The 12,648-nt window shown below is 31.3% G+C and overlaps 1 protein-coding gene across 1 annotated transcript in view; it reads right to left on the bottom strand.

Annotated features, from left to right (window-relative positions):
• Positions 1-12,648, bottom strand: part of LOC129956442 (cell adhesion molecule Dscam2-like) — a 342,184-nt gene that overhangs the window by 12,191 nt on the left and 317,345 nt on the right. Inside the window, exons 13-18 of the mRNA XM_056068324.1 lie at positions 11,067-11,214; positions 9,028-9,176; positions 6,343-6,474; positions 2,997-3,167; positions 1,216-1,286; positions 26-263 (exon numbers count right to left, since the gene is read on the bottom strand). Of these exons, the coding sequence (XP_055924299.1) occupies positions 26-263; positions 1,216-1,286; positions 2,997-3,167; positions 6,343-6,474; positions 9,028-9,176; positions 11,067-11,214 (909 nt within the window). The remainder of the gene's footprint in view (positions 1-25; positions 264-1,215; positions 1,287-2,996; positions 3,168-6,342; positions 6,475-9,027; positions 9,177-11,066; positions 11,215-12,648) is intronic.

Raw genomic sequence — 12,648 nt, 5'->3', positions numbered from 1 at the left:
AAAACCCAACTTCATATAGCAATACCTGTTTCTAAAGTCTTTCCCATTATTGGCGAGGATTCAGGGCCAACTCCTGCTGAATTATAAGCTCTGATGACTATGTCGTATTCTGTGAGAGGTTGCAATCCAGTAATGTGGGTAGACTGCTGCTCGCCGTTTGACTTTTCCACTTTTTTCAAAGTAAACTTGTCATCTGCTACTGATACTTTATATCCAACGTAATAGCCAACGATGATGCCATTTCTCATTTCTCTTGGGGGAGGCTGACAATAGAAAGCTGAGTATAACTTCCTTTTTATTAGATTTGTAGTTTACAGAAATGTGTTAACAACTGAATCAAACTTTGATAAACAAAAAGAGCAACGATAAAATTAAGTTTGTCACAGAGAATGATATTTTAAACCTACGATACATAGACCCATCTTCAGCTATTCTATCAACCATAAAAAATAAATAAAATTAAATATAATTAAGAGATCAATGATGATAAGAAAAAAAAAATGTTTAAACAAATTCAGGTAATGCAAACAACTAAGGCATTGCTTGGAACAGATAATCTCTATTTAGGATGGCTTTGTATTTCGCCGAAATACAAAGAAAAAATAATCAATGCCTTTTTTTTCAAGTAAAATGTCTTCCTCTATCTCCAAATCTAAACTCACATTTTTCTCTTTATATATCTATCAAGTTAGGATAGGGAACTTAATTACCTTGAAGGACTACATATCAAAGGCTGAGTTTTCTGTGAATTGTTATATTTAGAGAATTTTATGAGCAGAATGCAATGGGTGACCCCCGAGTTTGGTATTTAAAGAGTCCAGCAAAAAAAAACCTGATTAGGAACGATAATTTATTAAAGAAATTTTAATGTTTTTTTTTTGAAAGTTCATATTTATTATTGGTTATAATATGTAAGTTTTAAATTTAGCCATGCATTCGCTTTTTGTTTGTACGCTAGAATTTTAAGCCATCAGGCCCACAATTTGCAAAGTTGGTGAATTTTTGATTAGATGTTAAGGAATTTTTTCCTGTGGTTTTGTTAGCCTCTGTATGAAATTAGATGACATTCATGTTGATATATCTAGTTAAGATTAATTTTGTAAAGTGTGTTTACAAAAATGAAAACGCCATGATGACTTAAGCGAAAATAGCAAAGTATGAATTCTTACTGTGCAAAAGAGATAATTATAATTAATAATAAAGTTCAATCATTACTTTCCACATGACTTTCATAGACTGAGCCCCGGATGAGTGGACGTGTACTTCTCTAGGGCTTCCAGTTGGTGCTAAGAAATAAAGAATAGTAATAATTTTACTTAGCGTAAACAAGAACTAAATAATATGCTCAATATATATTTATCCATTTCTTTCTTAGGTTAAAACGATCAGTACCCGCACAACGTTGCCCGTGGTATAACATCCAAGAGAAAAAATTAGTTTTAAACTTACGTAAATGTAGTTCTTAATTTTTCTCTGATATTCTCTAACCGAACGTTTCTCTCCTCTGCATGTTCCTTATCTCGCAAAAAACAAAGCGTTTTGGTATTTAATATGTCCCGTCCAAAGTTGGATTTCCTTTTTCTGGGCATAATGAGTTTTCAATCACAAAATTTGAATTTAAAATCAGACATAAACAAAGAATTGCATCTCATAGGCATAAAACATCCCTTGCTATTTGCATATGCGCAGTGTGAGGTTTTTGCCCATATATGGATAAGTGCAAATCACATATATTTCTGTTTTACGCATGCGCGAATCATAGTAAGAAAATTGATTTTGTTATGACTTCAAGATACTAAAAACTTTCCCAATAAATGTCCTACAAAATGGTACAAACATATCTAATACCAGTTAATTATTTCTCGAGTTTCTCTATTTCAAACATACAGACGCTCTCAGGAGGCTTCATTTTATACCATGTATAGATACTGAAATGCTGAAACGCTTGTTAAAGAAAATACGGCAATTGCCGCAAAAGCCCAAATATACATGTGAAATTTCTACCACTTTTCTTCGTTGAGATTGAATATATGGCGCAGACCCAGGTTGTTAAATTTTGCCATTAGATAACAACTTTTAAGAAGATTTCAAAGATATAAGTGAAAAAATTAAGGAAAAGGTGATCTAGTCATACTGTGCACTGATCACAACGTGTACTTTGAATGTCCTAAAGTCTAATGATGGTATTCTAAGTCAGTGATATCTTCTTTCTTAAAGAATAGCGCCATTACAGTTTGTTTTGTTTTGTGCCATGAATATTTTCGATTTGAACAATATTTTGAAAACCAGATCGATAAGCGCAATAGGCTGGCATATATGCAATGAAATAATTTTATTGTAGAGCAAGCAGTAATTTTCTAAAGATGGAACGATGTTGGGAACTTTCTGCACTTCAAGTAATTCTTAGGTATATAAATACTTTAAAAGTATGCAAGATGTCGTTCGGGTTTTAGCGAAAGAGTGCGGAATTTCTCTATCTTTAAAAAACGAAGATGACCATTTCAGTATCCTGATGTCGCAGAAGGCTACAAGAAATAATTTGTTATATATTATTAAAAATAATAATCGTATTAAGTATGTTCTTTTCTCCCCCAGTGTTAATTTTTTTTTTACTGTAAGATACAGTAAGAAAATTAGATTCTTACAGTAGCTGGTGATTCTGACAGATTCTTACAGTAGCCTGATGATGAGGTCTCGGCTGGAAAATTTCAAGTTCGAGACTAGATTCCACCAAAGAGCCGTTGTGCAAGCGAATATGTTGCATATTTAATCCGTCGTGGCCCGGAAGTTTGGAGATGAGGTACCCTGCTTAGGTGTCCTCCTCGTCATCTGACCGCTGTTCAAAATTGCGAGATCCGTCCGAAAATTGCTTTAGAGTTGTTTTAAAATGGGATATAATTGAACTTAATTGAATTTTACTATAACATAAGTAAATTGTTTGCAAATACAGATAGTCTTTCAAAATACTTGCTATTATTTATATAATTTTGTCTTACCTTCTTCCTCAGTAGTCGCTTCAATAACTTCGCTGGGTTTGCTTTTACCCAATGAGTTCTCTGCTACAATTCTTATGAAATACATGGTGATAGGAGTCAGTCCTCGTAAAGTGGCAACAGTTTCTGCGCTAGACACGATTAATTGAGATGTCCGGCCATTCCATTCTGTACCTGTTTTAAGAGCGAAAAAAAGACAGCATCGCTTATCAGATAACTAAATAATTTTCCAATGAAAAGATCATATGCCAATGCCTTATTAAAATAGAAAAAAAAAATATGCTGACTGGCGATCAAATAAACCTTTTTTTTTTTTTCGAAGAACCATTAACCTTTCGGCTGCAGATCAAAAAATTGATGTGTCAATAGAAATATTAGCTATGCTTATAGGCTTGTATAACTTATGAACCCGAAGACAATTAACATTACATTTCTAATCTTTCTGTAACTTCTCTAAACGACTTCCTAATTGTTTTCTTGTATTTTCGTTTTTAATCACCTCGCGTGTAAATTGATTACAGAAGAAGGAAAACAAAAATAGTACCGGAAAACAATGCCAGTCGAGAATGATCAATCATTATTTTCTAATTACCTGAAAGAGAGAGAAAATACTTCCTTGTTTCTTTGTTCTTTTCCTTTAATTATACACTGTTTGAGTGTTCCTGTAAATCTGTAAACTAAAAACCAATCTTTAGATTACGAAAAAAAAAAAAAAAAAAAAAAGGAGAATTCTTCACTATAGGATTTTGCTAAAGGAACACGGTATTGATTTCCCATCTTTGCAAATAATTACAAGATGAGGTCTGAGGTTGTCTTCGATATCCTGTGGAGTTAAAATTCTTGTTTCCACATTGGCTATCAAACCATCAAGTTTTTGTTGAATGGAGGGGGAAAATGACTACTACATGTCAAGTAAAATAAAAACAAAATATCTATATTGATTTATTTTGGCATGAAATAAGCCAAATCCTAGCTAACTGCTTTTATAATCCCTTTCAGTCAATGAAATCAGTTCCAAGATTGTTTTTTATTTGAATTCAGCTTAAGATATATGAAACTCCTCCTGGAGTGTCTTTGCGTCAGGTTTCTGTGTTTGAATTGCTTGGACATGTTAGTGACAGGGGAATGATGGATTCTGGTTATTTAAGATATGCTAAGGCTCAGAAATATTGAGCATCGGGATCCCTTTAGGCTCACAGATTTGTATTGAATTCTTATATATTCAAATTTTATTCAATACATTGAATTTTTATTTGAATTCAGACATGTGAAATACCTCCTAGAACTTCTTTGAGTCAGGTTTCTTTGTTCAAGCTGATTGCACGTGTTTGTGATAGGGGAATAATAGATCCTGGCTGTTTAGGATATGGTAAAGTTTTGAAACATTTTAAGCATCTAATAGCGAGATTCATCCAAGCACTCAAACTTTTGATCTAAATAACAATTGAAAATCAATTTAACACGAGAGAAAGATATTTTTTTTTATAATTATGGACACAGTTATTGTTTTAACTAATTATACTCAGTTTTATACACACGTATGTAACGTTAATATATACACGTATATAAAACCCTCGGTGGGCACCTCGAAAAGAGGATGAGATGCTTCTGGTATGGCAGTTGGATCTCACCACCCTGGAGGGTGGGGATACACGAAAAGGTGGGGAATCTGGCTACGTACTTCCTTCTAGAAGGGTTGTACCGTTGCCGGTGATGACCCTTAAGACTCAACCACAGTTCCTGCCAGTATTGCTGTTGCGGCTATCCGGTCATTCCGTTTTCTTTATCTGTGTGCCTCCTGGCGGGGCGGAGAGTCATTGATATGACTTAGACATGTGTATATTTTATTCTCATGATCGGCTGGTACAGCTCTTTTACAAAGAAAGGAGAAATATTTTTAATTGTACGAAATGTTCAAAAGCAATAAAATTTATTGTTCTAAAATAGTACAAATTGATGTCTAAATTATTGAAATTGAAGGAAAGGGCATTTAGATTTCGAAAAGAAACAAGAATAATTTGCATACATGAAAAATTAAAAAAAAAATGGTTTTGTCCTCCAAATCGCATAGTAATAATAACATTAATGATATCGCAAGAAAATGCTTTATAATTGCAGTTTATGTTTTTAGATAAAATAGATAAAATTTCAAACAGATGATGTATAGGAATTATGTTTTATATTTAGACAATGTTGTCAGTAAATCTAGAATGTTGTTTTACTCTACAAAGGGGCCTCTCCTATTTAGGAAAAAAGAATAAAGAACATTAAAAAGTTAACGACAAAATATAACTTCATGGAAATTACAGAAATAAGCCTAAAATTCTACAGTCTAGTATGCAGTTTTGAAGTGTTAACTGAAAGAAGTGGAACATATCATGCTAATAAGTTCAGATGTGTAATCAAATTAAGAACGAAAAAAAAAACCTTTACAAAAGAATGTATAAAACATGAATGCAAGAACCCTACTTTTTCTCTGTGTACAAAATCTGCTATATAATACAAGTAATATAAATTAAATATTTCCATCTAGAAATTATTTTTACCGCTATAATTATGTGAATGGATTATATAGAAAAGATATATTCTTAAAACATACCTCTAATTTTGTTTTAATAATGAATTGAGAAGTACTACACCCTTTTACATGCAATCACATTTTCTTTTAGCGGCACAAATTCATCAAATTAGAAGGGCAGTGGTGGCCTGGTAAAATCTCGGCTTCGTAAACCCTAATAATTCAGGTTCGAGTCTCGATTCCACCGAAGAACAGGTCGTGTAAGCGTGTCAAGTGCGTTTTAAATACTCCAGACCTAACGCCCTCCCGTTTGTGTGGTGCAGAAGTTAAAAATGGGGAAACAGCTCAGATGTCGTCCTCGTCTTCGGTTCAAAATTATAAGGTCCATCCGAAAATAGCCGTAATGTTGCTTTAAAACGAAACGTTAATATAACTGAATGAATCGCCTGAATAGTTATTCGATCAGAAACATTTTATATTTAAACAATGGAAATGATACTCTATCAAATAATCATAGTAGCAGTAAATAAGCGTGATATTCTGCAGATTACCTGTCAGAAAAGGAAAAAGTAATTGTTAATAGCGTCCCCAAAATATAAACATATTTTGTTTGGAAGTAAAAATAGGTTTAATGATTATAAGTGATGCAGTTTTGAATGTTCAAATAGTTCAATGGAATCGAATGTAATGGGACTAATTTGCCCATTCTTCGAAAAATATTTTATAATCCTCTCAGAGAGGGTATTTTCAAGTCCCAAAGTATTCCCAAATGTGCGAAGTTAATTAAACATTCATCGGCACTAAATTACTGGAAAGAGGCAAATTGCATACCTGAATGTGTCTGGTATTGGATGATGCTCCCAGTGATGTGACTATTTCCGTTGTTCAGAATCTCCCAGTGAAGGGTTAATGACCTGCTTGTTATATTCAGCACAGTCACATTTGACGGAGCGTCGGGAATTCCTTAAAGGAGAATAGTTTTCAGAAATATTTCGGAATAATTGAATATTAAATAAAATCATACTCGGTTGAGTATTAGGAATAATATACAGCTGGAAAATTCAGTTATTATTAAAAATAGCTTTAATCCAACTTATTATTAAAGTAACATCTCAGTTGAAATGAGAATTAAATCTGTCTTCAGAAAAATAAGTTTATTTTTTAAAATGTCGTCTAACTCAAACTGATATAAAAAAAACATGAATTTTGGTTTGTTCGTACCTTATGCGCTACCGTACTATTCAACTGATTGTCATGAAACTTGGTAAGCTTATTGCCTGCACATGCACGACGGTTATAAGCACAGTACTGTTACCATATCTAATATATAAAAAGGAATTTTTGTTTGTTCGTATTTTATGTACCTTTTCTGCGATTGCGGTAAAACTTTGCCAACTTCTAGCTTGCTCTTGCGCGAAGGTTACAGGCTTAGTATATTTATTATATCTAAAGTAAAAAAAAAAAAAAGAATAAATATGATTTGTACTTCTCCTTTATATATCATTCAGTTTAAATGAATATATTCATTGTCGACAAGAAAATAAATATTATTCTTTCTATAATTACTAATCAAGCAAGAGAGCTATTATTTCAAACGATGTTTCTAAAATTATTTCCTTCGTGGCTGCAAAACGTTGGGTACCAGTTAGTTAAATATAAAATATAATAAAATATCTATGAATACAAATAATTTTTTTTGAAAAAAGGAGAAACGCGCTTATTTAGTAGTTATTTACAAAGAATAATAAAGCAATGTGAAAAAAAGCTAGTGATTATTCTTTTTTTTCACCTTATAGATGTTTCTTCTTATTATTATTTATTTTTCATTTTCTATAAACTATCATTTCATGGATTTATAAATCAACAGAAAAGAATTAACTTCACATATATAGTTTATTACCTTAGTTATATTTTAATTAGTCAGTCTCAAGAATGGTTTAAACGAGTTATGTAATAAACTATATAGCTTATATATAAAAGTTTCCAATTTAGTAATGGTAATATTTAGATATTTATCTAATTTTGCGGTTTAGAAATAGTTAATTTCGAAGTCGTGTGATATAATAATGCATTTTTAATAAGATAAATATTCCATATTAGGTATATTAAATGTATATGGTAGTCTGTATCTACGAATGTGATTTTCAATAAATTCTGAAATTATAATTATATTCAACAGCCCTGCTCTATTAGTAATAGTTAATAAAATGATCTTCACATGCTTGCATTTTAAATTTAAAAACTAAACTAAAACTGATTGAATTATTTAATCTTGAATGTCACTACGTTAGATGACTTTAGATTACTTCAATAGTCGTTTCGAATAAGATGTGTCATTAAAAGAATGGCACTTCCTCAAGGCGGGCATTGATTGGATTAAAAAATGCATCTTAAAATTTGAAAATTCGATTTATTTTGTTGGGAGAAATATGCAGAGTATTTTCTACTTAAAGCAGTAACGTATCCAAAATATCTTGCTAAATATGAATAAATTGGACTGCAGTTAAATTTAATTTCAGAATTTTTTCAGCTGGAAACATAAGCCTGTCTAATGTCATAGAAATTAATTTTAGGCAGTGAATACGCCCATCCTAAGTAATATACGAACATAACTAATTTTGTCTGTACAATACTAACATTGGTTATATGGGTAACTTAATGTTTGGAAACAATTGAATTTTACAGATTTATTTTTCTTAAAGTAAAGCGTACCAAATATTTTCTTTACTTTTTCGGTCTTTCTTATTGAAGTAAACCGATTAGGAAAAAAAAATATTTTAAGATCAGTAACATTCTTATAATTATGAAGAAAAATCTATCAATTCACTTATATTAATGTTCTTCTCAACTTTACGTATATCATCTTGTTTTTATTGAAATTTTGATTAGGTTTATGCGGATTTTGAAACCTCAGCTACAATATTAGATAACTATTTCGCTTCAATTCAAACTCCTTGCCTTAAATGGTCAATGAAATTTAAATATCTTAATAGCAAAATCGCATTGTTTTTATCAATTAGATTCTTAATTTTATATGTAATATAGCGATTCGATTTGCATTGTGTTGCTTTTATATTATATATATATGATTTTGCTATTAAGATATTTAAATTTCATTGACCATTTAAGCAAGAAGTATATATATATATATATATATATATATATATATATATATATATATATAAAATTCCTTAACGGGACATTTTTACTAGTCATATTATGTTAAAATATTTTAGGCTTGAAATTAGAATAAGAAAAGGGATTCATTTAGCTTATTAGATAAATTTAATTTGATTAATTAATTAATTTGGTTAATTAATAATTAAGTAACAAATCGAGACGCATCATTTTGTATGAGATAAAGAACTGAAGCATGAAAGTTTCTGTCTTTCTAAAAAAATTTGTTAGAACTGATGCCAACCTACATAAATTCATACAAAGATTGATAAATTTGGTGGGAAGCATACTTCCCACGGCCTTAGAAAGGGTTAATTGAAGAACATTAAATGTATTTACCTTGTACAACGAGTTTTACAACAGCTTCATCTTCGCCAATATCATTCGTTGCCGTACAAGTATAGATTCCTGTGTCGTTTCTAGATACATTTGATACAAGAAACTCGGATTGTGTTTGCAGTTTTGCAGATTTTTCTTTGATGATGTACCTGCACAAATATGTTTACAAACAAATATGTTTTAAAATATGCTTCAAAACCTGAAAATACAATATATTATTTTTTAAACAATTTCCATTTCAAAGCAATATAGCCATATTTTTAACACTTATCTAATATATAAGAATTAATTTTTGTTTGTTCGTATTTCATGCGCTGCCGTACCATTCATCCGATGGCGATAAAATTTTGCCAACTTATTGCTTCCACTTAGTATGTCTTATATATAAAAATAAATTTTTGTTTGATCGTATATTACCGACTGTCGTACCATTCATCCGATTGCGATTAAACTTTGCCAACATACTGCTTTGAACCAAGGCAACTTATGTTTTTCACATGGCCATCTGTATGTTGGATGCATAAATTGTCGGACAGTCAAGAAGTTCATTTGTTTTTGTCGAAGACGGAAAAAAATATTGCCTGTCCTAAAGTATACTTGAATATAAAAATAAAAATAATAAATATTATTTAAACTTCTCCCTTATATATCATTCAATTTCAATGAATGTATTCATTGTCAACAAGGAAATAAATACCATTCTTTCTATCATTCCTAATTAAACAAAATAGAAGTAAACTATTATATAATAATACACTAATTAAACAAAATTTTATTCAAATTTCAAAAAATATTTCCAAATTATTTCTTCTGCGGAAGCGATGTCCTGATTACCAGCCAGTGTCAAATAACTTTTGAATATTTTATATTTTTAATTCTTATTTCTCCCCTATCTTTGCGATGTATGTAATTTTTTTATTTTATTTTCTCACTTATAATATATATTTAGAGAATATATTGAGGCATTAGAGTTTTCACAGTTGTTTTTATCAATCTTCATTATTTAGATCTCCATGAATGCAAATGATAATATCACTACAAATCTGTTATATAGCTTTCTTGCCATAGGAAATCATGGAACAGAAAGATAAATATATAGTTATTATTAATCGATGCCTAATAGATGGTAGGTCTGTGACCAAAGATTTTACCAGTTAAAATTATACTATTGCAGAAATTGCCCATTCCCATTTTAGAAGTGTGTTGATGATTGTTGAAATGGCCCAGTATACACAGATATAAATGAAAATTTGAGGATTTTAAATTTAACTGCGTCAACCCTCTTATTGCAGCAGATATAACTGGTACCTGCAGGAAACGCTATTATAATTTTTTAATGAATTCGCCAATAGTTTATGGAACTGTTGTTGTTGTTTCTAATGGACACTTGCCATGGACAAGCTCGCTTGCCAAGGGTGCGTCTTTTCATTTTTAGTAGCGCCAACTAGGACCAAGACTACATCTTTACTCACGCATCACATTCGCTTGTACAGCCCCTTTTTACAGGAGGGCACATTCACACATCTCACAAATAGAATAGATGAAGAACAACCATGCCCGAACCAAGACTCGAACCCAGGTCACGGGGAAGAGACGCTACCCCTATGCCAGGACGCAGGCAGTTTATGGAACTAATGGCCAACAACGTGAAAGTCATATAATATATAAAGCAGTACGCACATTTTTGAGAAATCGAAATATATTTCCATTGTTTAAGATCTTTGGAACAGTTTTATGGCAATCCGGCAGTGATTTTCTTTTGCAGAAGAATGAAATTGTTCAAAATGAATTTAAGCCTAATTTGTTCCAAACATTTATAAATCGATGGGTCGTTCTACAGTTTTTGATATTTTATGGTTTCCACAAAATTGGAAACTAGCTGCACACAACTCTAGTGACTTCATCAAAAGATTGTACTCGTTTCAAGCTGTTACCAGTCTCGTATTCTGATGCGATAAGATGGTTGCCTCTATATTTTTTAAAATTTCTAATCTTTGCATTACATTTAATAATACCTTGATTAATGTATTCATACATACCGTGAATTATTTTTAACATTCAATATAGACTTGTTTCTCATCCACTGAATAGTCATAGGAGGATCCCCAACTGCACTGCAAGCAACACTGACGTTCGTTCCTTCTCTTACAGTTCTGCTTTGGTAGGGATTCTTGAATCGAGGAGGTACTGGTGACAGAAAAAAATCATTAGCTCATCGTAATTCATTCATGCATGTATTATTACTATTTAATTTACCACAATATTTGATTGTGGAAAATTTATGAATTAATGAATAAATTTTTTTACTTCATACATTTTCGTCCGGATTTTTCGTAACTTATTTCACTTACAACTCGGGGGTGGGGGGTATATCTTATATAGGGGATGAAAAACTTCCGATGTAGTTGATGGGGCGTGCTTCCTTGGAGCGCCTAGTAACAACCAAGGGTTGAGTTATCCCTTCTGCCAGGAGTTGCACCATGGCCATTAGGACTCAGCTATATTTCCTACCTTTAAGCAATAGTGACTATGGCCAGTTATTCACTTCCGGATATTTTCGGGTATTATAAACCTGTCGTCGTTACTCAACCAATTAAATTTGTTTGTAAAGTTTATTTAAAAAAATTAGGCAAATACAATGCTTGATTTTTCTTTATAATTTTGCTTAAATTCGCTTATATACGTGGATAAAGCTAGATATAAAAACAGAATATGAAGTTTTGATTGAATGCAAAATATTATATACAAATAGATTAATATAGATACAAAAAAATACACACAACACAAATGAAAATATAGTAATTAAATCTAAAAAAAAAGAAAAACTAAAGACTAAAATTGAACAAGATTATTGAAGAAAAATGCTAAAAGCATTTGAAAGAAAGAGAAAAATATATTAAACATCTGCGAAATGGATGCTCAAAAAGTTGCCATTCAAGGAACGCTACAGAAATAAATCTCAAGCAAATAATAAATGGAAAACTAAAAGATGATGAAGACATTAATTTCTCATTGAGAATTAAAGTAATGAAGAGCACAGAAGGAATTATTTTATTTTATGCAAATTTTATCCAATGATTCAATGAAATGAGAGTGTCTTTAACATTATAATCCACATTTTATTTCAAATTCCTTCTTTTTCCTCCAGTATTTGACGGAATTCGATTTATTTTGGTCTACATATACACTTTTCTTTTGCATTTTGTATTGTCAGAAATCCAGATTAATTTTCAAAATCAATGATTCCCAATTAAATAAAAATAAAGGTAACTGATTGCACAGAATGTATGGTGGGAAGTTAACTACATTTTCAGATCCGGGGCCTAAATTTGTTAGGGGCATAACTTATAGTGTAAACAATAAGAAGATTGGTGCGAAGTAAGGTAAATTTGTGGTGAAAAGCCCATTTCAGATAAGACGGTAAGAAATAAATCATAGATGTTTAACGGACCATCCTACATTCAGAAATGTAGCAATCTACAACAGTGAACGAAATACGCTTAATTATTGTGATGTTTGGCCGCCATTGGCGATGGTTGTGGAAACGATTGGCAAGATTATTCGCCTCCTTTGAGGGTTATTGCTTTTTATATATATATGATATGATTAGAAAAGCTTGTT

This window comes from Argiope bruennichi, chromosome 11 (genome assembly GCF_947563725.1).
Source record: "Argiope bruennichi chromosome 11, qqArgBrue1.1, whole genome shotgun sequence".
In the NCBI taxonomy this organism is placed as follows: Eukaryota; Metazoa; Arthropoda; class Arachnida; order Araneae; family Araneidae; genus Argiope; species Argiope bruennichi.
Note: the sequence above shows the minus strand (reverse complement) of the source record. Positions and strands in the feature narration are given on the sequence as shown.